The following is a 27,032-nucleotide window of genomic DNA, read 5'->3' on the forward strand; positions in this document are numbered from 1 at the left end:
ACTGTGATCTCTTTCCCATGTCTTTCAGCTGGACTGTGGGATCCATCCTGGCCTAGAAGGAATGGATGCTCTTCCTTATATTGATTTGATTGACCCAGCTGAGATTGATCTCCTACTAATTAGTCAGTAAGGCTTTTTGTTTGTTTTTGTTTTACTTTTTATTGCGGGCATTGTTTTTCAAGGACTTTTACTTTAAAGATCAATCTTTACCAGATTTTAAGATTCTAGTGTTTTAAAAATATTTTCTACTAGGAATTATATCGCAGACATCTAAGACAGCACGCCATATTGTCATCACAGGTGAGAGAAGTTTATGACAGAAAACTTCCTTTAACTTATCTAGAGTAAATGAGGAGGAGGGAAGAGATAACATATGCCTTGATCATTGTAAAACTTGAGACTAAGAAAGCCCTCTCACAGAATATCCCTGAGGCTGCTGTGTTGCCTGAATATTCATCAAGGACTGATGCTAAAGCGCCAATACTTTGGCCACCTGAGGCAAAGAACTGACTCATTGGACAAGGCCTTGATGCTAGGAAAGATTGAGGGCAGGAGGAGGAGAAGGGGACGACAGAGGATGAGATGGTTGGATGGCATCATCGACTCAATAGACACGAGTTTGAGCAAACTCAGGAAGATAGTGAAGGAGACGGAAGCCTGCCGTGCTTCAGTCTGTCGGGTCGCAAAGAGTTGAACACGACTGAGCGACTGAACAGCAGCTGTGTTGTCACACTGTTCTGTGGGAACTTCATATGTAAACCGTGATGGGTTTCATATAAGCCATATGAAGTGGGTTTTATACCACTAAAGCGCTTGTTATAATTTTGACTTTTGAGAATAGGCTTGGCTATATTTGAGAGAAATACTTTTGTTTTTCTTATGTTAAAACTAAATACATTATTCCTTCCCTCTGCACATACCTACTCTGGGTGTTCTGAAAGTATCTAATGTTACATAGAACTCTTCTGTATCTAAAGTATATGATATATTATTTTTTAAAAAATTGACAGAAGATCTTTTTTCTTTTTTTTAAAGTTTCCATTTGGATCACTGTGGAGCTTTGCCCTGGTTTCTACAGAAGACAAGTTTCAAAGGAAGAACATTTATGACTCATGCTACAAAAGCTATTTATAGATGGCTTCTTTCAGATTATGTCAAAGTTAGGTAAATTACCTTTATAGATTTATACATGCACTTGGTTCTACCCAATACATACAGTTGATGATATAGACCATTTTGTGTTTTGAAATGAGATGTTTTCTTCTTATTCACAAGGGTATCACTCATGTATTCATTCAGTACCAACTCATCAAATAGGTATTGTGTCCCTAGCACCTCCTTGGCGTAAAGGTTTTATGTAGTTTTTGCATCCTTTTAAGTCTTTGAAATTTAGGTGAGTTATAAGGTATGATAGCAATATTCTATATATGGAATTTCATAATTTTATTAAAATTTAAAGCAGAATACATTATACAGTGGTATCTATTGAAGTCTTTTTTTGGGTGATTTGATCAAAGCAAATTGACTGTCTGAAGTGAAAAGGTTCCCTGGGGAAGCTTTTTCCAGCTGCAAGAGAAAAATCTGCTCCTTTTCCAGAAAGTTTGGAGCCTTCTTGTGATAAGTATAGCACAAATGATAAACCTTCAAAGGCTTACTGTTTCATATGTATATTCCTAGGGTAGCTAAGATGCAGTTTGTTATTCTGTAAACATACAGAAAATGGAAGAGTTATCCTTGGTAATGATTTTACTGGTTAACACTTAAATGAAGCTCACCATATGCCAGGCATAGTCCTCAGTTCTTGACATACGTTAACTCCTTTCATCTTCATGTCAGCCTTGTGATGCAGACTCTGCATGAATCCCATTTTACAGATGATTAGACAGGCATAGATTTCTTTGGTGGCTCAAATGGTAAAGAATCTGCCTGCAATAAAGGAGACCCAGGTTCGATCCCTAGGTTGGGAATATCTACTGGAGAAGGGCATGGCTACCCACTCCAGTATTCTTGCCTAGAAAATTCCATGGACAGAGGAGCCTGACGGGCTGCAGTCCATGGGGTTGCAAAGAGTCGGACATGACTGAGTAACTAAAACTTTCACTTAAATTCACTTTTCAGCCTGAGGCACAGAGAAGTTAAGTAATTTACCCATGACGTCACAGTAAGAGACAAAACTGGAATTCAGATCCAATCAGTCTGGCCCTAGACTGTGTCCTTAACCCCAACCTCTCTTGTTTTTTTTGAAGTATGTTAGCATAATTTTCCAGAGAAAACTTGTTAGATTTTCTAGATAAGTCTTTTTATATCACAAGTGGGGAAAACTGCTGTGATTCAATGTGTGTGAGTGCCTTTATCTCACAGAAGGTGTTGGGGTAGGAAAAAAGGTTGAGAAGTGCTATCCTAAAGAGTACTTTGCCTTAATTTAGTGTGTGTGCTTTGCTTGAAATCATGCTTTATATACACTAAGCATTTTTCTCATAATAGCAGAGTAAAAACATATACAAAAGGTCCAAGAGATTAGAAATAGCATAACACCTACAATATGATTTTAAGAAATATGTGGCTATGTCATCCACAGACAATTTCTTTGAGTTTAAAGACTTATAAAAATCTTACCCTTAATTTTTTTGTGTTGGCATCTTTAAAAATTTAGTAACATATCAGCAGACGACATGCTGTATACTGAGACAGATTTGGAAGAAAGCATGGACAAAATTGAAACCATCAATTTTCATGAAGTGAAGGAAGTTGCAGGAATCAAGTTTTGGTGTTATCACGCCGGCCATGTCCTGGGAGCTGCCATGTTCATGATCGAGATCGCAGGCGTGAAGGTACACTCTAGCTTGGGAATTTCCTGCCCGTAAGAAATCAGTGCAGGGCTTACGCCACCAAGTGTACTAAACAATATTCCCTAAGGCTAGCAAAGTGCGAAAACACTGAAACAAGGTAAAATTAAGCTGGTACTTTTGCCTTGTAAATATTGTTCCTACCCCTGTGTTAGTACTTTCTGTATCATGATTGAGAAGAGTACAATAAGCATCTCAAAAAAGTAAAGAGTTCTTTCCTGATCATCATGCCCTTTTTCTCTAAGATGCTGAGAATACATCTCAAGGTTATCTTTGTGGACAAATTCTGGGATTATATTATTCCCATTAGTTAGATTGAATAATTGAAACTCTAGATGGTTTATGACTGAGTTAAGTTATACATTTTGAAGTAGATACAAGCGATGACACCACCCTTATGGCAGAGAGTGAAGAACTGAAGAGCCTCTTGATGAAAGTGAAAGAGGAGAGTGAAAAGTTGGCTTAAAGCTCAACATTCAGAGAACTAAGATCATGGCATCCAGTCCCATCGCTTCATGGCAAATAAATGAGGAAACAGTGGCTGATTTTATTTTTTTGGGCTCCAAAATCACTGCAGATGGTGATTGCAGCCATGAAATTAAAAGATGCTTACTCCTTGGAAGGAAAGTTATGACCAACCCAGACAGCATATTAAAGAGCAGAGACATTACTTTGCCAACAAAGGTCTGTCTAGTCAAGGCTATGGTTTTTCCAGTGGTCATGTATGGATGTGAGAGTTGGACTATAAAGAAAGCTGAGCACAGAAGAATTGATGCTTTTGAACTGTGGTGTTGGAGAAGATACTTGAGAGTCCCTTGGAGTGCAAGGAGATACAACCAGTACCTCCTAAAGGAGATCAGTCCTGGGTGTTCATTGGAAGGACTGATGTTGAAGCTGAAACTCCAATACTTTGGCCACCTGATGCAAAGAGCTGACTCATTGGAAAAGACCCTGATGCTGGGAAGGATTGAGGGCAGGAGGAGAAGGGGATGACAGAGGATGAGATGGCTGGATGACATCACCGACTCAATGGACATGAGTTTGAGTGGACTCCGGGAGTTGGTGATGGACAGGGAGGCCTGGCATTTTGCGATTCATGGGGTCGCAAAGAGTTGGACATGACTGAGTGACTAAACTGAACTGAATGCATCTACATTTCATTAAAAAATTAGGCTATTTTTTCTATTGCACTTCATTTTCAAGAATTTATGAGTGAAATATATTCAGAGTAAAATGAAGCATTCCAGAATTCTAACTTTCTAACTTTTCTAATTTCTAACTTTCTCTTTTTCTCAGCTTTTATACACAGGTGATTTCTCAAGACAAGAAGACAGACACTTAATGGCAGCTGAAATTCCTAACATTAAACCTGATATTCTTATCATTGTAAGTATTAGTGCCCTGTATTGTAATTAGTGTAATGTAAGTAGGATTTTTTCCGGGGAAAAATAACATGATCTCATTTTCATATCTGTGGTCAGATATAAATATGTCTAGTTTTTTAGTACAAAAATGTTTTGGCCTCTCTTTGTAGTGCAACCCCACTTCGTGTTAAATATATTAGCTAGTCTAATATCGGAGATGATATTCTGTCTCCCAAATATTCTTGTTTAGGTTAATTACTCCAAACATGTAGAACGTCTTAAAGGTTGTGTAGAATGGCGTGGCCCCACTGTCTTTGCCGTGGTGACTGTCTTCTGGCCTCTAGCACCTGCTAACTTTATGTGTATGTCTTACCTTCCTACTAGGTTGCAATTAGCTGTACAGAAGCTTTGGTGGGGAGGGGATGAGTGGTAAGGAGCAAATTAATAAATTTGCATTGGTCCTATGGTTTATATAAGAATATCGGTGGAAGTGCTGTCTGTTGCCCCCTCACCACCCACAGCATCCCCCAGCTACCCAAGCATGAGGGACTGGTGTGTATTGCTGTCCATATGCAGTGTATTGTGAGTGAACTCAGTTTGTCTTAGCTCATGGTATATTCAGCATGTAAACTGACCTTAAGGAAAGTTGCTTTTTTTTTTAATTCTCAGGGTAAAAAGTTATTTTCATTATATCTGGTACTGTAGAGCAGTACCTTTCAAATTTTAATGTGTTTATGAAACATCTGGTAATGCTATAGAAATACAGATTCTGACTGTGGCTGAGCTTGGGCTCTGGTACTTCTGATAAGCTCCTGGGGGGCGGCCAGTGCTGAAAGAAGCATCCTAAAATTATCTTGAGCAGGGAAGATACATTTTTGAACTATTTCCTGATATTTTTCCTTAGCCAGACCTGAATTCTAACATTTTTATTCACTCTTCTTTCCAATTAGTGTTTTAACAGCATATGTTCAAGTAAATTGCATAATAATAGAGACGTAGGTCACTTTGCTTCTACATTTCATTGATATTTACCTTTTGTATTCTTTGAGACTCACCAGCCCTGGTCTCACCCTTCTCATGTTGTTTAGGAATCTACTTATGGGACCCATATCCACGAGAAGCGAGAGGAGCGAGAGGCAAGGTTCTGTAATACCGTCCATGATATTGTGAACAGAGGGGGCCGAGGCCTCATTCCCGTCTTTGCTCTCGGACGGGCCCAGGAACTCCTCTTGATTTTAGGTACGCCTTTTCCTTTTTATTTGGGATAGTCTCAAAATCCTACAGTGCAGTTAGAGCAAGATCACTGCATGTCCTTGGATAGGTCACTCTACCCTCTAGGCTTTGGTTTCTGTGTTTAAGACGAGGGAATTGTTGCCAGTAAGAGCCCAGAGATGCAGCGACTGTCTTCCAGCACTGCTGGGACTATAAATGGTGAACAATCAGCGTCTTAAAAATACCCTACCCTTGGACCCAGCAGTTCAACCTCTGGGAAATAAATACATAGAAAATTCTGTGAGTTAAGAGATTTCATAATTCTAAATATTTCTAATGAAATATTATGTCAATAAATATCACACTCTAGAAAAAAAATCATGTTTCAGATGAGTTAATACATATTGTTACATAATATATTAAGTGGACCAAAAAAGTAGGGTTCAAAACTGTGGACTCCGACCCTAGTTAGGTAGAAAATACACAAATGACTGGAAAGATATCCAGATATTAAATCTAGATATCTGGATGACTTCTTTTTCCTGCCTTTCTCCATTTTCCAAATACCTTAATGTGCATGTATAACTTTTTGTAATAAGAGGAACAGTGGGTATCACTTTTTACATATATTTATATTTAGCAACCCTTTTTAACATTCTGTGATTCTTTTCTGGGGAATGCGCTCTTCTTTAAGAATAACTGGTAAGCGCTTTGTACGTACATGGCTTCAACGTGAAGAACTAGAAAAGGTCTTGAGCTCTCACTCTCAGTTCTTCCACATGTGTGATGACAGGGACAAATAGAATCCCTGTTACACTGAAGAGGGAAATAAGGGGAAAGGGTAAATGACCTCAGATCAAAAGCAAATCTCTGAGAGAGGCAGGGCTTCCCAGGTGGCGCTGGTGCTAAATAAAGAACCCACCTGCAGAAGACAGAAGAGACGTGAGTTCAGTCCCCAGGTTGGGAAGATCCCCTGGAGGAGGGCATGGCAGCCCACTCCACTATTCTTGCCTGGAGCCTGGTGGGTTATATACTCCAAAAGGTCGCAAAGAGTTGGACACAACTGAAGGACTTAGTAGAAGCTAAATTTTCTAAAGCCTTAGCCAGTCCTTTTTCTCTTGGTTCTCCTTTCCTACTGCATGTCACATTTGTCCTTATAGAAGTCTTAAAATGAAAAGTCTCCATGGCAAAGTAATGAGAGGAGTAGAAGAAATAAGATGGAAAGCCAGGTTGTCACCATCATCAGGTTGCCAGATTTAGTAAATAAAAATACAGGACACCAGTTAAATTTTAATTTCAAATAAATAATATATTTGATATTATAGCAAGTATTTCAGACAAATTATACTAAAAATCTTTTATTTGTCTGAAATTAAAGTTTAACTGAGCATTTGCTGTTTTTGTCTGACAACCCTACTATCAAGTATATTGTGATTCCTTTTATGAATGAGGACTGCTCTCCGCCCTTGTTCCTTGTCCCTTAGATTCTCCCTGTACTGTTCTATAATAGAGAGGATGACCTTGCCAACCACTGGTTTCAGATCTCACCCATGATCTAACCATATGACTCTGGGCAAGTTATTCATCTTTTTTTTTTAACACTTGAAGTTTTCTCATAAAAGTACACACAAAAAGTACCAGGCTGTGATGTGATCTTGGGATATAGTATACTTTGGAAGGTATTTGAGAAATCATAAGAGTATATATGAGAGCATCGACACCGTTAAAAATTCTAATCATATCTAAAAGAATATGAACAGTTAAACCAGAGGGCAAAGCAAGAAATGTAACACATGTGATGGGAAAAGTCCCAGTCCTTATATAGAGGTTTCACTTATAAATCAAGTTTAAAAAAAAAAAATTGCCACAGTTTTCAGCCTTTTTTACCTTCAGCTTCCTAATATATATAGACCTAGAGATGATCATACTAAGTGAAGTAAGTCAGACAGAGAAAGATAAATATCATATGTTATCTCTTATATGTGGACTCTATAATATGATACAAATGAACTTATTTCCAAAACAGACACAGGGACAGAGAACAGACTTAAAGTTACTAAAGGGGAAAGGCTGGGGAAGGGGGGATAATTGGGGCGTTTGGGATGAGCAGGTTCAGACTACTGTGTATAAATTAGATAAACAGCAGGGCTTTACTGTGTCACACAGGGGAACCGTGTTCAGTATCTTGTGATAAACTAGAGTGGAAAAGAATCTGTGTAACTGAATCACTTTGCCGTACACCAGAAACTAACACAATGTTCTCAATTAACCATCAGTTCAGTTCAGTCGCTCAGTCATGTCCTACTGTTTGCGACCCCATCAATCGCAGCACGCCAGGCCTCCCTGTCCATCACCAACTCCTGGAGTTCACTCAGACTCACATCCATCGAGTCAGTATACTCTCATTAAAAAAAGAAGGAAAGAAGTTCTGGTTTTTTAAGCTTGAGTTAGGACCAATTTTAGTAAATTTTTAATTTACTTAATTTTTCTTAACCTCTTTATAGTTTTGTGCTTTATTTCTTTTCTGAATTTTTTTTAAAAACTTCTTGTGTGTATCATTTATTATTTGAGCTATTTACCCCACATTAAGGGGAGAAGGAAATGGCAACCCACTCCAGTATTCTTGCCTGGAGAATCCCAGGGACAGTGAAGCCTGGCAGGCTACAGTCTATAGGGTTGCAAGGGTCAGACAAAACTTAGCAACTAAACCACCACCTCACGTTAAAAGAAAAATGTGTTTCTTGTAAAATCTCTCTAGATGAGTACTGGCAGAATCACCCAGAACTCCATGATATTCCAATATACTATGCATCATCTTTGGCCAAGAAGTGTATGGCAGTGTACCAGACATATGTGAACGCCATGAATGACAAAATCCGCAAACAGATCAACATCAATAATCCATTTGTTTTCAAACACATTAGTAATCTGAAGGTGAGTGCTTGTGGAAGAAAGAAGGACGAATAACACTCAAGTAAGTCATTAACAGTGGGAGATGCCTGCCATTGATCCTCTGGTTGACTCCATGCTAAAGTCTTACCTTTCATCACTTTTCTGAGGGATACCATAAACTTCGCAACTGGCATTCCTTTTTGCTTAAACATATTTATTGCCATTTGTTCCAAGTCTCTACATGTTCTCAATATTTACTATTGTTATATAACTTGGATTCCTCTGCCATAGAAATAAAAAGCCCTGATGAGAAAAATATCTGCTATGTATTTTTTCTGTTCTTACTCAGACCTAATCATCTTTTTGATTAGCACTGCAGATTCCATATGTGAAAATTTTCATGTTTATTTTTCTAGAGTATTCAATAAAATCTAATTTCCTTTCATTTAAATAAAAAGTTTCATTTGAACTAATGCTCTAATCATAATAACATAATGCCCTAAATAATTCAAGTTATAAGTGGTCTTCCAATTATTAATAGGTTCTGTTCACAAAGTATTTTTTAGGTTAATTGCTTAGGAATTAGACCCAAATTCTCCCTAGAAACAGTGTTAAACTTAGTTAGATTTCCAGGCCAACTCAGAATACTGATGAAGTGTGCAAAGCCATTGTGAATCTTTGGGGAAATTCTTTTGGAGTTCTGTCTTGGATAGATAGAAACCCATTTGACTTTTCCTTCCATTTGACTCTGCCTGTCTGCTAGGCACTGAAAATGCTCCTAATGGTTTTTTAGCTACCTAAAGAAGGTTTTGAAGGTCAGTGTGAACTAATGGCTTTTTATCATTTTGTTTTCCTTTCATTCCCAGCCTAAATAAACTGTTCAGGAACTTAAAATGTTTGCTAGTTTTGTCAAGGCCCTTCCAGTCACGTGGTTAACCTTTTTACCTCACTTTTTGGTGTTCTTTATAAATAAGGAATGCTTTATCTTAACATGCTGTTATCATTTCCTTTTCTCTCTCAGAGCATGGATCATTTTGATGACATTGGTCCCAGCGTGGTCATGGCCTCCCCAGGCATGATGCAAAGTGGTTTATCCAGAGAGCTCTTTGAAAGCTGGTGTACTGATAAGAGGAATGGCGTCATCATAGCCGGCTACTGTGTAGAAGGCACGCTTGCCAAGGTCAGTCAGAGCCTGAGACCATTGGGCACTTCCTGATCAAGGCTGCAGAGGTGGCGCTGTCCTCACAGGTTTCTCCATTGAAGTAGTTCTTTAAATGACATAGGTCTTGATTTTTTAAAATGAGGATGGCAATAGGCAGCTGGAGCTGATCTTAATTAAGGTTGACGAATGAGATCCAGGTGATGGATAAGCATGTGAAAGCTTGAGAAGTGCTTATCTAGTTACAGTTAAAAAAAAAAAAGTGGAAGGGAATCTATTTGAGACAAACACATGGATATCCTCATCTGATGAAGAAAAGGCTTCATCGGTGTTCATAAGGCTTCATAATGTTCTCTTGAAAAGTTGGAGAATGTGTTTTGGGTTGAGTGCCCACCTTCCTCTTGACATAAAATGTTTGAGGGCTTCTCTAGTGGTTCGGTGATAAAGAATCTGCCTGCCAGTGCAGGAGACAGCGGTTTGATTCCTGATCCGGGAGAATCCCACATGCCGCAGAGCAACTACGCCCATGCACCACAGCTATTGGGCCTGTGCTGTAGAGCCAGGAGCCACAGCTACTGAGCCCACGTGCTGCAGCTACTGAAGCCCACGTGCCCTAGAGCCTGAGCTCCGCAACAAGAGAAGCTGTCACGTTGAGAAGCCTGCGCACTGCAACTAGAGTATTCCCTGCTCCCCGCAACTAGAGAAAAGCCCATGCAGCAACGAAGACTCAGCACAGCCAAAGATGAATAATAAATTTTTTTAAATGGTTGATATTAACTGTGAGGGATGTAGACACTGATGTGCAAAGCTTGAGAGGCAGATTCTGAACATTCCTGCATCACATTCTCTTATTGATAACTAATAAACACATTATGATTCCCAGCTCAGATCATTTTTATTACTTTACCTTATTCTGCTAGACACTTAGTGTTGGCTGTGTATCTAACATAGATTTCAGGGTAGAAATACTTTGGTCTTTTATACAGATCCTGTCACCTGGAAAGGGACTTTTCAGGGCAGATGGTTGGGGATGCAAGTGTGCTTTTCCAACCACAAGTTAAAATTCTCCCTTGTAGGACTCCAAATACACTGAAGTTTTGTTAATTTGCTTACTTTCCTGATTAAACGTTTCCTTGATTGACAAAATAAGTATTTGATATTGACTGAGTCAGTAGTGTTCGAATGCTTTTTGTGCTAAAACTCCTAAATTAGCATGAGTTTATGGCTAGGTGAAAAAGTAGAAAACATACCTTTTGTTTTCTAATTAAGAGTTTATGTGTTTTGTTTACTTTTCTTTGTTTATAACAGCATATCATGTCTGAACCGGAAGAAATCACTACCATGTCCGGGCAGAAGTTACCTCTGAAAATGTCTGTTGATTACATCTCTTTCTCTGCGCACACGGATTACCAGCAAACCAGTGAATTTATACGTGCTTTGAAGCCGCCTCACGTGGTCAGTGTATGCGTTTGACTTTAGCATTAAAGACTCAGGAAGAGGCTGGCCCAGCAGCAGCTGATCCTCAGAGCAGCCCTGCCCTGATGGTAGTGCTCTCATCACAGGCCTCATGCCCTTACATCTGACCTTCACCACTTCCCTTTGAGTTAGGCAAGCTGTGCACTTTCATTTTCTCCATCTTACACGGGATCTCTGGCTCAGATCTACCAGCTCAGCTTCCTTTCCCTTATTTTCTTGCTGTTTCCCCAGTAACTTAAGAGCACTGACTTCGCAGTGTGACTGTTTCGAATCTCATCTCCATCCCTTACTTGCCCTGTAGTCCTGGGCAAGTGACTTAACCTTTCCTTAGCTCATCTGTAAATGGGGATAATAACACCTCTTAAAGTTCTTATGAAAACTAAATGAGAGAACATATATTTACAGCGTGTAACATGGGGCCTGGCATATAGGAAATGCCTCTTAATGTGGAGAGAGGAGAGAGGCAAGCCATCATAGTAGGAGTTAATGATGCAGTTAGATATGAAATACATAGCACAGCTCCTTAAGTTTTATGTAATTTTGATGGTAACAGTTATATTTTGGTGGGGTTGGAGAGAGTTAAACTAAAAAAAAGTTTCTTAACTTAGAGGAGCACTTACAGAACGTAAGATGAAAGATGAGGAAATGGATGAAGTACTGAAGTACCCTCTCTCAATGTAGCATGTATCAAAACTCCATTCCTTTTTATGGCTGAATAATATTCTATTGCATGTATATACCGTGTTTTGTTTATTCATCTGTTGAGGGACACTTGGGTTGTTTCCACCCTTTATAATTAGTGTTTACATTTCCACTATTGTAAATAATGCTGCCATGAACGCTGGCATGTAAGTATCTGTTTGAGTCCTTTGTCTCAGTCCTTTTGGGTATATACCAAGGAGTGGAATTGTTGGATCATGGGCTAATTCTACGTTTAACTTTTGAGGAATCACCGAGCTGCTTTCCACAGCAGTTACACCATTTTACATTCCCACAGCAATGCACAAGGGTTCCAGTTCTCCATATTCTTGTCAGCTTGTTATTTTCCTTTTTAGAATCATCACCATGCTAGTAAGGGTGAAGCAGCACCTCTGTAGTTTTGATTTCGTTTCCCTGGTGACTAAGGATGCTGAGCGTTTTGTGTCCCGTGTTGTTCATTTTTTAGTTCTTTCTAGCAAATAGTCCTGACAATTACTGCTGCCCCTTGATGAGCAGCAGTCTTTGGTGGGAAAAGTTCCTCTCCTACTGGCTTTATATGAGTTAAGTGTAGGCCATTCATGGGTGTCTACTACTGTGTGTGGGTAGCTTTATATGAGTTAAGTGTAGGCCGTTCATGGGTGTCTACTACTGTATGTGGTTTATGGATATTCTCCCAGATTTTAAAGCCATGGAGGAAAAGCTGTGTGGCACTTTCTCTCTGGAATCACCCCCTCATCCTCAGTCCCATTGTGTTGCTCTCCAGAGTCTAGCTCTGCTGTCGGTTTAAATCCCTGAATTGGATTTGATGTTTACTCTCCTCCAGTAGCCAAGTCAGCAAAGGTCTGCCCACACGATAAACTAATAATAGTACCGGTGGCAACAGTAAACAAAACCTAGCATTTATTGATTATCTACTATGTGCCAAGCACTGTGCTAGGGTTTTGTATACATCAACTTGCTTACTCCTCACAACCAACAGTGGTTCTGTAGACGAGGCAATGAGATGTTAAATAATTTGCCCTAAGTTACACAGCTAGTAAGTGGCAATGCCAGGATTTGTGTTACAGCAAATAACACAAATCTGTGTTATAGCCCCTAGAGCTGGGGCTCATCATCTCCAGGCCATATGCCTCTGCCTGCAGTAACACTGGGCAAGCTTCTTTAGCCCAGGCAAGACATCAACTACCAGTAGTCTGTAGGTTAGAAATGATCTGTCTTGGGGCTTTCCTGGTGGTCCAGTGGCTAAGACGTTACACCCGCAATGCGGAGCACCTGGGCTCGATCACTGGTCAGGGAACTAGATCCAGCGCAACTAAGACCCAGCGCAGCCAAATAAATATTTTAAAAAAGAAGAACATTAGGAAAAAAAGAATGCTCTATCTTGTAAAATATAGGTTATAAAAGTCAATTAGAAAGACTATTAGCTAATGTAATACTTGTAAATACCTCTCTAAAACATAATTTCATTTGGTTGTGAAATATTTTATATGGCATTCCTTTAAGAAATAGAAGAAAGCATCAGAAGTCCTTTTTTTCCATAGAAAGCTTCTCTTCATAGTCTTATATTAAGAAACCTGAAGAAAACTCTGGGTGTTTTCTGGGACAGTAGGAGTAGCAGTAGTTGCACGCGAGAACCACGTGCACTTAAAGTGGGGAGAGACTACAGAAGTCACCTCGTCCAGCTGCTTTCTAGAAAAAGTCATCTTCCATAAAGGTGTGTGTCTCACTAGTGGCAAATACTGGAATGGAAAAGAGATTTCTTTACTCCCTCTTGAAATAAGCCAAATAGAATGAAAACCTCATACATGTTTGGGAATCCTTAAATGTAGTAAAGTTTAATGACTTCAAATATATCTCCATTTCATATAATAACTAATTCAGATAAAGGCCAACATTAACCTGAACTAAGGATGCTTCCCTATGTGCTTTTAAAATTTATGCTTTGTAGATCTTAGTCCATGGAGAACAGAATGAAATGGCCAGATTGAAAGCAGCCCTGATTCGAGAATATGAAGATAATGATGAAGTTCACATAGAGGTTCATAATCCTCGGAATACAGAGGCAGTGACCTTGAACTTCAGGGGAGAAAAACTAGCCAAGGTAAAAGGTTATGGTTTTTGTTTTTTTTTTTTTAAGGTTATGGTTTTTAATCCTATCCATTCCTAATAGTTCATAATCCCTTTAGGGAAATGTATATTAAGAAAATCCAGCTCTTAATCGAATCAGAATAATGTGCTCAACAATGATTTCTGTCTACTCAGTATTTTAATACTATAAGACTTTATCCTTGTGTTTTTAGGCTTTTTCTGTTTCCACTAATGTTTTTTCATATGGAAAATTTTCAAATAAATTAGGTTTTGAGTTTCATAGCTTTTAATCCACATTCCCAACTTACTTTTCATACCTATATCAGATAGTAAACAAATGTCCATTACGGTTTTGTTTTTTCCACTACTGTTTTTTACTACATCCAATACAGTATTCTGTCTACCTCCTGGCATTCTCCCTAAGAAACTGAAGATAGGCCCGTGTCTAAACATAATGTCTGTGGATACAATGGAATTTATAAAAATTTGTTTTTTCAAGAGTTAATCATTTTTGATGAAATGTAAGATTTTTCACAATTTAAAAAAGAAATAGTTGAGAAAAAAAATCTTCACCTGAAATTTTAGTGGGATGCTGTAAGAAGTCTGCATTTTTACCTCCTGTTCATCAAAAGTCTTTTAAGATACCGCTAATGGGAGCTTTTTCATGATTTGTCTGAAGCTTTAAATATCAAGCGTGTTAACGAGCAGCTTGACAGAATTCTTTTAGTCATGAGCCAAATTCCAGGAAGCCATTTGATAAATATCATTTCTTGCAGTTAAATTGAGGAAAATTTGCAGAAATAAGGATGTAAGGCTTTTTTTGCAAAATAGAGTCAATGGTTGTACTGACTCCTGAATCTCACTGTTCACAGAACTTTCCAGGGGATAGTTTAATGGAAAGGCTCAAATGGTCATCATTATGATTGAGTCCCTGAATTTTTAATTGTGTTTCACAAGATTCTGTTCTCTTCAAATTGTTTTGGGCTCTTTTTCTTCTTTTTTAAAATAGGTCATGGGATTTTTAGCAGACAAAAAACCAGAACAGGGCCAGCGGGTCTCAGGAATACTTGTTAAAAGAAACTTTAATTATCACATACTTTCTCCTTGTGACCTCTCCAGTAAGTATACTATTAAATGTCGAATGTAATTTGATTTTAGTAGATTAAAAAATCTGGGACTTCCCTGGTGATTCAGTGGTTAAGACTTCCTGCTTCCACTGCAGAGGGCTCAATTGGAAACATAAGCTCTTCTATAAGACCAGTTGGCTACTGCTGATGCTTCTTAAGCCTGTCTTCTACATTTCACATGAAGTACTGGTACTTTCATTTCCTGAAATGATGTTAGACTCTCCACAGAAACTTTTTGATTTGTATGACCTTCAGTGTTAAGTTGCTGGCTGAGCCTTGTGTTTAAGCCCGTGCAAATGCTAAGCTGTCCTCACTTGTGCAGTAACTATGGTGTTTGTGCATGCGTGCTAAGTCACTTCAGTCATGTCTGACTCTTTGAACCCTATGGATGGTAGCCCAGCAGGCTCCTCTGTCCATGAGATTCTTTAGGGAAGAATACTGAAGTGGGTTGCCATGCCCACCTCCAGGGGATCTTCCCAACCCAGGGAGCAAACCTGCATCTCTTACACCTCCTGCACTGGCAGGCAATGTATTCTTTACCACTAGTACCACTTGGGAAGCACCAACTATGGTATTATCTTCAAGTAAATAACTGTTCTCAATTTTATGTATATGACACTAATAAAAATGATTTAGCAAGGAATAAGAAATAACAGTGATGTTTAGGGTGCAGCTGTTAGATGAGCCAACTGTCAGCTTTCAGACCATCACACAGTAGAAATATAACTTGTTCCATTAACAATTGGTGAGGTCTTAACCCTATGCCAGACATTGTGCCAGGTACTGGAAGACTAGAGATGTATTAAAACACACAATCCCAGGCCTCGAATAGCTCTCTGTTAAGGGAAAGCATCTTGTGAAGAGCTAATCACAGTATTGACCCAGGACCTACAGAGTGCATGAGTACGTGAGGAGAGAATGGGCCAAGAAGAGTTAGGAAAAGCTTTGTAAACCAGGTTGCTTTTATGCAGGAGGTGAAGGATTGCTAACCAGAAAAGATGGCAGAACACAGCTGGTCTACTGGCTTGGAGATGTTTAGCAACCTGATGTGTTTGGGGAAATGAGAGTGCCTTCTGGAGCACAAGTTAACTGTTGGCTGGGGTGGGGGTCCGGGTGAGGGGAGTAGGGGGTGGGGGTCGGGTGAGGGGAGGGGGTAAGGGGGAGGATGTAGAATAGGAACCAATTGCAGAGCACCTTGTTATCTTGAAAAACGTGTTCTCGCTTACTTTGCTTTTACTTCTCTTTCCTTTACTCCCGATCTGTGTTTGCAAATTGTGTTTTGTGGAACTAGTATTGTTTTTTACAGCATATTTATTTTAATTTCCTCTCCAGATTATACTGACTTGGCCATGAGCACTGTAAAACAGACCCAAGCCATTCCATATACTGGTCCTTTTAATTTGCTCTATTACCAGCTACAGAAATTGACAGGTGTGTATTTATTAACATTCACTTAATTCTTTTCTGTTTTTTGCATAAGTATATATCTAGGAAGCCAATACTGTACCAATAAGAAAGATGTCACATCTTCACAAAGACAGCACGTTTTAAGATTTAGTGTGTGTGACATCTGCAGATGGGCTGATAAAGTGGTTTCTCCTATTCTAAGAGAGAAGTATACTACACAGTACTGTAATTTTTTGAAAGCAACAAACAGGTGTTGCCCCCAGTGTTCCTGCAGTCTCTGGGAGCTGCGGGTGGCTCTGAGGGCAGCAAAGGAAGCTCTGGGCACTTGGCTCATGGGGTGGCGGCGATTTAGATCCAGCCGAAGAGCGCCAGCACCCACACAGTGGCCTACCCAGCAGCGATGCTACCAGCTCCTCGCTCTGCTTAGGCCACCCGTGAACTTGGAGTATGGAATGAAGCAGGGCAAAGACTAATAGAGTTTTGCCAAGAAAATGCACTGGTCATAACAAACACCCTCTTCCAACAACACAAGAGAAGACTCTATACATGGACATGCAGCCAAAGATGGAGAAGCTCTATACAATCAGCAAAAAACAAGACCAGGAGCTGACTGTGGCTCAGACCATGAACTCCTTATTGCCAAATTCAGACTTAAATTGAAGAAAGTAGGGAAAACCACTAGACCATTCAGGTATGACCTAAATCAACTCCCTTATGATTATACAGTGGAAGTGAGAAATAGAATTTAAGGGCCTAGATCTGATAGATAGAGTGCTTGATGAACTATGGACTGAGGTTCGTGACATTGTACAGGAGACAGGGATCAAGACCATCCCCATGGAAAAGAAATGCAAAAAAGCAAAATGGCCGTCTGGGGAGGCCTTACAAATAGCTGTGAAAAGAAGAAAAGCAAAAAGCAAAGGAGAAAAGGAAAGATATAAACATCTGAATGCAGAGTCCCAAAGAATAGCAAGAAGAGATAAGAAAGCCTTCTTCAGCGATCAATGCAAAGAAATAGAGGAAAACAACAGAATGGGAAAGACTAGAGATCTCTTCAAGAAAATCAGAGATACCAAAGGAACATTTCATGCAAAGATGGGCTTGATAAAGGACAGAAATGGTATGGACCTAACAGAAGCAGAAGATATTAAGAAGAGATGGCAAGAACACACAGAAGAACTGTACAAAAAAGATCTTCATGACCCAGATAATCACACCCAATGGTGTGATCACTGACCTAGAGCCAGACATCCTGGAATGTGAAGTCAAGTGGGCCTTAGGAAGCATCACTACAAACAAAGCTAGTGGAGGTGATAGAATTCCAGTTGAGCTATTCCAGATCCTGAAAGATGATGCTGTGAAAGTACTGCACTCAATATGCCAGCAAATTTGGAAAACTCAGCAGTGGCCACAGGACTGGAAAAGGTCCGTTTCCATTCCAATCCCAAAGAAAGGCAATGCCAAAGAATGCTCAGACTACCGCACAATTGCACTCATCTCACACGCTAGTAAAGTAATGCTCAAAATTCTCCAAGCCAGGCTTCAGCAATATGTGAACCGTGAACTTCCTGATGTTCAAACTGGTTTTAGAAAAGGCAGAGGAACCAGAGATCAAATTGCCAACGTCTGCTGGATCATGGAAAATCCAAGAGAGTTCCAGAAAAACATCTATTTCTGCTTTATTGACTATGCCAAAGCCTTTAACTGTGTGCATCACAATAAACTGTGGAAAATTCTGAAAGAGATGGGAATACCAGACCACCTGATCTGCCTCTTGGGAAATTTGTATGCAGGTCAGGAAGCAACAGTTAGAACTGGACATGGAACAACAGACTGGTTCCAAATAGGAAAAGGAGTATGTCAAGGCTCTATATTGTCACCCTGTTTATTTAACTTATATGCAGAGTACATCATGAGAAACGCTAGGCTGGAAGAAACACAAGCTGGAATCAAGATTGCCGGGAGAAATATCAATCACCTCAGATATGCAGATGACACCACCCTTATGGCAGAAAGTGAAGAGCAACTAAAAAGCCTCTTGATGAAAGTGAAAGAGGAGAGTGAAAAAGTTGGCTTAAAGCTCAACATTCAGAAAACAAAGATCATGGCATCCAGTCCCATCATGAGAAATAGATGGGGAAACAGTGGAAACAGTGTCAGACTTTATTTTTTTGGGCTCCAAAATCACTGCAGATGGTGACTGCAGCCATGAAATTAAAAGATGCTTACTCCTTGGAAGGAAAGTTATGACCAACCTAGACAGCATATTCAAAAGCAGAGACATTACTTTGCCAACAAAGGTTCGTCTAGTCAAGGCTATGATTTTTCCTGTGGTAATGTATGGATGTGAGAATTGGACTGTGAAGAAGGCTGAACGCCAAAGAATTGGTGCTTTTGAACTGTGGTGTTGGAGAAGACTCTTGAGAGTCCCTTGGACTGCAAGGAGATCCAACCAGTCCTTTCTGAAGGAGATCAGCCCTGGGATTTCTTTGGAAGGAATGATGCTGAAGCTGAAACTCCACTACTTTGGCCACCTCATGCGAAGAGTTAACTCATTGGAAAAGACTCTGATGCTGGGAGAGATTGGGGGCAAGAGGAGAAGGGGACGACAGAGGATGAGATGGCTGGATGGCATCACTGACTTGATAGATGTGAGTCTCAGTGAACACTGGGAGTTGGTGATGGACAGAGAGGCCTGGCGTGCTGCGATTCATGGGGTCGCAAAAAGTTGGACATGACTGAGCGACTGATCTGATCTGATCTGATATCTAGGAAAGGATGTTAATTTTGATAATTGTGTCAGAATTGCACAAATTTTATTTGTACTTCACCTGGTCATGTTATCACCTTTAGGTGAAATTTTAAAAATAGTCTGATAAACATTTTTTAAATCCCATCATATCTCTTATTCTTGATCCACATAAAATTCTAAAATTGCTAGTAGTTTTTGCTTCTTGTATTTAAAATCCACTTCAGTTAACATAATTTTTATACCTAGTATACCTAAATTTTATAATGTCTTTTCTTCGTTCAATGAAAGTAATTTTTCTGGTTCCGTCAGTACAGATCTCTAGAGCAGATTTTTTAAGAGTGCATGACCACTGCCCAAAGGTCAGTAAAGAGTAACCTCTTCTGTTTTCATATTAGACCATTTTGAATTAGAGACTTTTGTGTATGAACATCATGAAGGTCAAAGACTAAAAACGAGGGCTCTATCTGATAAACAAGAGCTTCAAATCACGAAGTTATACTTTCTATTAACATGTTCTTTGTAATTGATATAGTACAGTACTGCTAAAAGATAAACCAATAGAAAGAACATCTTTTTTTTTTTAACCTCAGAACCTCATGTTAGAAAATAACACAGGAAGTTAATAAAATATGTCTGAAAGTGTTAAGTGTCAGTTGCTTGAAAAGTGAAGTCGCTCAGTCATGTCCAACTCTTAGCAACCCCATGGACTGCAGCCCACCAGGCTCCTCTGTGCATGGGATTTTCCAGGCAAGAGCACTGGAGTGGGGTGCCATCGCCTTCTCCTTACAAAGCATCTATTGGACACTTATTAAAAGAAAGGTAGAAAACACTTATAAAGGACATATTATGTGCTCAGGATGATTCTAGATGCTTCACACATTGTATACCTACAACAGCCTTATGAAGAGATACTATTATTATCATTTCCACTCCATTTTGGATAAGGGTTGCTTAGTTGTGTCCAACTCTTTACAACCCATGGACTATAGACCACCAGGGTCCTCTGTCCATGGGATTCTCCAGGCAAGAATACTGGAGTGGCTTGCCATTCCCTTCTCTAGGGGATCTTCCAGACCCAGGGATTGAACCTGGGTTTCCCGCCTTGCAGGCAGGTACTTTACCATCTGAGCCACCAGGGAAGCTCAAAATATGTCTGAATTAACCCTTAATTAAAAGGTTACTGGGAAGACCAGAAAAGCTTTATCTTAGACAATGGAATTTCCCTGTAGAACTATTAAAACCTGTTAAGACAGAAGGTAGAAGTGACGGTTCATGTTAAATATTAAGATGCTAGTTGCTGAATCTCTTGAACAGACATAGATGTTTGACAGTCATCAGTTTGCAATTGATAACATGTTTAATGTTCAAGGTAAATTGTGTCTAGTTATGTGAATTTTTGTAATATAAGGCATTTGTTGATCTCTTTCAGTTGCTATTAGCAATTTATATAAAATCTACTCAACTATTTAAAGTCTGTCTATACACATGAGTTATTAAATTTTTTTCATTGTACCATCTTATTTCAGCTAACTCTAAACTAAATAAATTATGCTATAGAAGATTATTAATTTTTTATTATGGCTTTTTTCCAAAATTTTTTATGTTTACACAATTTTTAAAGGTTGCTTTCCATTGATAGTTATTACAAAATCCTGGCTGTCTTCCTCATGTTGTGCAACACATCCTTGAGCCTATCTTATACCCAGTAGTTTATACCTCCCATTTCCCCGCCTTGTATCGCCCCCCTCAAAAAATTATATACATCTTACAGTTCCTTTTTTTTCAGGTGATGTGGAAGAATTAGAAATTCAAGAAAAGCCTGCTTTGAAAGTGTTTAAAAATATTACTGTAATACAGGAACCAGGAATGGTGGTATTAGAAGTAAGATGAGATCATTTACCTAAACAAGGAGGGGGAAATGTTTTGAGTTCACATGTAATTGTAGAGAAAATTGGGTTCTTCCCAATCAGGAAAAAAATTGTTGGAAAATATATATATGTATATTTTTCTTTGCAAGATCAGCTTTAAATATAGCATAGGTAGGCATTTTCTATATAGTTACAATAGCATAGACACTAATAATAAATTAAGACTTAGTATTTAGTGTGTGTAATGAGCCAAAGCCTCTCATATGAGTAAGTGTTAACTGATTTTGTGGTATTCTAGAATGTCTTCAGTAATATTAAAAGGTCTTAAAATTCTCAAGATAAAAATATAATTGTTACTTTAAAGCAAACAAACTTGTCATGCAGTTCTTCTTAAGAGGGTGGAATCCTGCAACATTAAAATGACCCAAATCCACAAAGGCTCGAAATGATTAATTTAGGTAAATATGGTTCCCACTGTTATAATTTTAAATTCATATTGGTAGAATTTAGGACCCACACACCAAATGACTCTGATGGTTGATTTTCATAGGTTGTGAAGGTCACTCAGTCGTGTCCAACTCTTTGTGACCCCATTGACTGTACAGTCCATGGAATTCTCCAGGCTAGAATACTGGAGTGGGTTACCATGCCCTTCTCCAGGGATCTTGCCAACCTAGGGATCGAACCCAAGTCTCCCACATTGCAGGCAGATTCTTCACCGTCTGAGCCACCAGGGAAGCCCTTTCATAGGTTGGCATCTATTTAAAGAAGGATTTTCTTCAGTGAGTCCTGGAACTGAATGATCCAGGAAGATACCTTGTCTGTTTCTTTGCCTCACGGCAGACTGTAAATTTCCCAGCTCTGTGGTCTACTATTCTGTTTATACATATTACTGTTTAAACAAACAGAAAAAGATTGGTCCGTGCTGTTCCCACTGCAGTTCTCTGATTTAAGTTTGAATTGTGTTTATAAGGTTAAAAGTAACTGAAAAACTGTCAAGAGAAATAGTTATCTATAACATGAAGTTACATAAAATAATATAGTCATATAAAGCATATCTAAGAAAGGGGAGAAGTTATTAGAGACATTAATTTAGCTCTTGCTACTAAATATTATTAAGAGAATGCATTTTTTTATTTCCTAGAATTAACATGCCAAAGAAGATCTTCAAGGTAGATCTTCAAGTGACTCTATTGCTTATAAAAGTACTCTTTGGACAGAGAATGATAAGAGGCGGGGTGGGGATCTCACCTAACCTGGCAGACAGGGAAGACTCTTCTAGAGCACTGGGCACAGGACAGTGACAGAGGACCTTAGGCTTCATATGAGAGGCAGAGTAAATCTTTAAAGATGAAACTGGCTGTGCTACTAAAATATAGAGACTAGCAATTTAAGTTTGAATCCCAAAACTAGCAATTAATTACTGTTTATGTTATCTTACACAAATTACTTTTGAGTCAGTTTATTCCTTTATAATGAAGATGTGAGTTAAATGAGAGGATGCGTATAAGACACTCACCACAAAGGACCTACTTGGTATAAAACATTTTACTGTTGTTTAAAAAAAAAATTAGAGAAGTCAGCATTATTAGTTAATTTCAGTAAATAATGGGTCGGTTGATTTCAGTGAAATGCTAGAAGCAGTAGTCCCCCACGTACAGTCTGTGGATGGGTGCTGGTGATTACAGTTTGTGAGCGTGGCTGGGCTGGACCCTGCTAATTCTGCCTCTTTCCTTGCAGTGGTTGGCAAATCCTTCCAATGATATGTATGCAGATACAGTCACAACCGTGATACTAGAAGTTCAGTCAAACCCAAAAATAAGGAAAGGTACAGAAGTACTTCATTTTTTTCAATTCTTTCATTTATCCCATGGTTCTGTGAAATATAAAGCATAAAACAGTCCTCAAGAACTTGAAATTTCTTTATTATTTCATTCCTATAATCCAAGATATATGAATAACAGTGTATATTACTAATATTTTACTTACTTTTTATCCTGATTCTCCATTCGTGCTGTAAAAATGTGGTTGCAATTAACAGGAAGATAAAAAATCTCTTTAGTAATAGTCCTCTTAAAAACAATCAGAAATTCCAGAATATTGCTGAGTTGAGCCAACATTTCTAATATGAAAATATGCTGCTATATTCATGTCTAGTAAAACTTGTTAACAAAATGGAATTTCCATTGGGGGCAGTTTTGCAGTAATTTTGTTTTCTTTGCTAAGGAGCATTTTTTAATCAAAGAAAACGCCCATGAAAATATCTTTGTATCATTTCTTTATAGTTTGATTCTATTTTATGCATACTTCAGTGTAACGCATGTTAAGGTACACGTGTACGGTGGGCCTTTGTGTTCCTGGGGAGGAAGCTAAGCTTGAAATATTCCAGGAAGCCTCACATGCCAGCTCTATTCTAGAAGCACCTTCTGTGAAACACTATTATTCTTCATTGATAGCATTTGCTCCTGTTTCGTTTCTTCACCTGATGACACCTCAGTCTAGGTCTGGAAACAGCAGCTGTATCTGTACCTGCATGCATGTTCAGCCCTATCTGCCATTTATTTTGAGTCCCCCCACTCTGAGGACACATAAGAAAGCTACACATTTTTCTCAACTTACCTCCACAAGTTGATGCTCTATGTATATTTGTCACTTAAAGGATTCCAATTAACCATTTTGGTTTCTCAGCAACTGTCTTCTGATTGTTGATTTGGAAATTATCCTAACCAGGAATATGGACATTGAACCCACCGTTCCTTTTTTTCCCCAGGTGCAGTACAGAAGGTTTCTAAAAAATTAGAAATGCACGTTTACAGCAAGAGGCTGGAGATCATGCTTCAGTAAGTGCTGCGTGATTACTGCTCAGCCGGGTAGTGACGCAGGAGGGAGGGGCTCAGTGCCGGTGCCATCGCTGCCTGGCTCTGAGGCTCAGACAAGGTCACCGAACTGGTCTGGGTGACTCTTTTCTATCAGTAAAGTGCCTTGAACCGCTTCTTTCCAACTAAATACCCCAGCCACTGCTGAGTGTAACTCACAGGAGGCCTTTGGAATTGATCTAAAGGCCCAGAGAGCCAGTGGACTGGGGTGCTTGGATTTGAAGACTACTCCAGTGCTTCATAGCCTTGGGGCTTTAAGCAAATCTGTGTCTTGCTTCCCTCCTGTCTGGAAGGGGCTCCTTCCAAAATGAAGTGAAAGTGAAAGTTGCTCAGTTGTGTCCGACTCTTTGAGACCCCATGGACTATACAGTGCATGGAATTCTCCAGGCCAGAACACTGGAGTGGGTAGCCTTTCCCTTCTCCAGGGGATCTTCCCAACCCAGGGATCAAACCCAGGTCTCCTGCATGCAGGCGGATTCTTTACTAGCTGAGCCACCAGGGAAGCCCCCTTACCAAAATACATACGGATTAAGATAATGAATATAAAGTACCTAACACAGTGCCTGCTGAATGGAGCATTCTTAATAAATGATAGCTGTGTATTTCACCTGTCTTGTAAAATTAATAAAATATATGAAAGTAAATAAATCTCAGGAGTAGATGGGGATAAATGCTGTGGCTGACAGTAAAGACTCTGCCTGCAATGCATGAGACCTGGGTTTGATCCCTGGATGGGGAAGATCCCCTGGAGTAGGAAATGGCAACTCACTCAAGTATTCTTGCCTGGAGAGTTCCATGGACAGAGGAGCCTGGCGGGCTATAGTCCATGTGGTCACAACAGAGTCAGACACAACTGAGCAACTGACACTTTAGCTTTTGGGGGGTAGGTATAAGTATTCCACTTCACAACTATAGGCTATTTCCAATATTATTTTCCCCCAAATATATAAAACTGTACTCTACATATTTGTAAAGCATTCTCCACTAATAGCGCATCTTTGTTTATTTTAAGGGACATATTTGGAGAAGACTGTGTTAGTGTAAAAGATGGTTCTATTCTTAGTGTCACAGTGGATGGAAAAACTGCTAACATAAATTTGGAGACACGGGTATGTAGCTGTTCATTTCTACGTTTCAGGACATCTGGAGGAAAAAAGTGAAAGCAAAAATCTCTTACATTTTGGCATTTCCTTCCAGTTTTTTCCTACATTTTAAAAATTGTGTTTGTGTTACCAGTTCTGTGTCCTTTTTATTTCTCTTTCATCATGAGTGTTTTTTGCACGTTGCTGCGTAGCACACATTTCCCTTGTCTTTATTCCTCCACTGTTTTCTATTTGAATAATGTGCCTTAACCTCAGCATTTCGCTAGTGTGGCGTCCAGTTGACTCCAGATTTTTCAGAGAAGCTGCTCTTCTGTTGGCAGCAAGATCCAAGTGATTTTTCCAAACAATGGGCTTCGAGAGTGTAGGGCCTCCTCCCACCACACCCAGCAGATCTTTCAGGATTATGTCACAGACAGAAATGAATAAGTACATCCTCCTTGTGGAGTTGTTTTTGAAGATTAAAACAGTTCTAAACAAATAACACCTTTGGTATTTCTTCTGTATATACTTTGACTGTTTAGATGTTTTGAGAAAACACTAGATTTATTTTACCTCAATAAGAAGGAAAAAAAGCTAAGAACCTAGAGAAGAAATATTGAGAGCTAGTAAACCTATGAAACAAACGTTCAAATCAGATCCACTAATAATTAAAGGAAATACACATTTAAAGCATGAGACGTCACTGTTTCTGTGCTTATATTGGCACGAATTAAAAAGGGTGCTATGACCCAGTGACAGTGAAAGAAGAGGGGAACAGTGACTTCCAGGGCTATTTTGGACAAGGAAGAGGCTAGAAGTTGGGTGGCGCATTCTTTCTGCAGGGTGGTTTGGTGATCTGCATCGAAAGTCTTCAAAAAATAAATACTTTTATCCACAATTCCACTTCCTGGATTTAACCAAAGAAGATAATTAGGCAAGTGAGCAAAAGTATCTATAAAAGGATGTCTATTTTAGCATTGATTATAACACAGAAAAACTGCAAGAGACCTACATTTCCAAGAGTAGGATCTAATAAATAAAACAACTGAAAAAATAATATGTGTGTTATACCCTTATGATGATACTATATGTACAGCCACTAGGAATGATTTATTAATGTGCAAAGTCATCCATTTACATTATTGAGTGGGAGGGGAAAGTTATAAGATAGCAAGTATGATAAATTATCCCATTTTTGTTTTAAAGGAATATGTGTATAGCCAGAAGTCTAGAAGATTATATACTGAAAGGTTAAAAGTAGTTATCAGTAGGTCATAGAATTAAGGGTGTTTTCATTGCTAAATTTTTACATGAGGGATATTTATTGTATAACAAAAATTCTTTTAAACAGTATAGTTCTTTGTAGTTAAGAAGTAATTGGGAGATGACTGGGCTTCCCAGATGGTACAGTGGTAAAGAATCCACCTGCCAGTGCAGGAGACATGGTTTCCCCTGGGTCGGGAAAATCCCCTGGAGGAGGAAACAGAAACCCATTCCAGTATTCTTGCCCAGGAAATCCCATGGACAGAGGAGCCTGCAGGATACAGTCCATGGACTCACAAAGAGTTGGATGTGACTGAGCACGCAGGCACAGGAGACGATGAGTGAATATAAATCAAATTTAATACCAGATGTTGAGTAGATGACCACATCTATTGTTTGCTCAGTGTTTCAGTAATTTGTGTTGCATAGACTAAATTCCTGGAGTATCATTTGCTGGATCAAAACACAGGCTATGAAGTAAACAGTTCTCTCAGCTTTCCTTTTATTCTTTTTTCCCTCCCAAGTTAGCCTCTCGTTAGACCCAGTCATCATGCCACTGGGAATCTCTGCATCCAGTGCAAGCGCACAGGTATGCAGTGCAGCCCTTCTGGCTTTTAATAATCAAGGCCCCACCCCCTTGGGAACCAGTTGTTTTTAAAGAGCATTAGTTTACCTTGCATATAATAATTCTAGACACTTGCATTAAAAGGCATGTCTGTGCTCTCACTTTCAGACTGTAGAATGTGAAGAAGGCAGTGAAGATGACGAGTCCCTCCGAGAAATGGTGGAACTGGCGGCCCAGAGACTGTACGAGGCCCTCACACCCGTCCACTGACAGCCTCTGTCTGTCGACATTCAGCCTTTTGTAATGCCTGAGTCTACTTCTGTTGCTTAAAATAAAATACATTCATTTCTCTGGGG

General features: G+C 39.2%; 1 protein-coding gene across 2 annotated transcripts in view; it reads left to right on the forward strand.

Annotated features, from left to right (window-relative positions):
- The window catches only part of CPSF3 (cleavage and polyadenylation specific factor 3), a 33,395-nt gene extending 6,363 nt beyond the window's left edge, over positions 1-27,032 (forward strand). The window contains exons 3-18 of one of the 2 annotated variants that reach the window (XM_086325542.1): positions 29-126; positions 1,036-1,164; positions 2,654-2,831; positions 4,143-4,232; positions 5,299-5,449; positions 8,181-8,356; positions 9,336-9,494; positions 10,782-10,928; positions 13,597-13,749; positions 14,746-14,854; positions 16,196-16,294; positions 20,809-20,903; positions 22,631-22,718; positions 23,661-23,730; positions 24,779-24,875; positions 26,845-27,032. In XM_086325542.1, coding sequence (XP_086181668.1) covers positions 29-126; positions 1,036-1,164; positions 2,654-2,831; positions 4,143-4,232; positions 5,299-5,449; positions 8,181-8,356; positions 9,336-9,494; positions 10,782-10,928; positions 13,597-13,749; positions 14,746-14,854; positions 16,196-16,294; positions 20,809-20,903; positions 22,631-22,718; positions 23,661-23,730; positions 24,779-24,875; positions 26,845-26,946 — 1,941 coding nt within the window. In that variant the 3' untranslated portion in view covers positions 26,947-27,032. The remainder of the gene's footprint in view (positions 1-28; positions 127-1,035; positions 1,165-2,653; positions 2,832-4,142; positions 4,233-5,298; positions 5,450-8,180; positions 8,357-9,335; positions 9,495-10,781; positions 10,929-13,596; positions 13,750-14,745; positions 14,855-16,195; positions 16,295-20,808; positions 20,904-22,630; positions 22,719-23,660; positions 23,731-24,778; positions 24,876-26,844) is intronic. The other variant, XM_086325543.1, reaches the window with a different exon arrangement.

Source organism: Bos grunniens, chromosome 11 (assembly GCF_055505025.1).
Source record: "Bos grunniens cultivar Pamir isolate PY7600 chromosome 11, Bosgru_T2T1.0, whole genome shotgun sequence".
Lineage (NCBI taxonomy): Eukaryota > Metazoa > Chordata > Mammalia > Artiodactyla > Bovidae > Bos > Bos grunniens.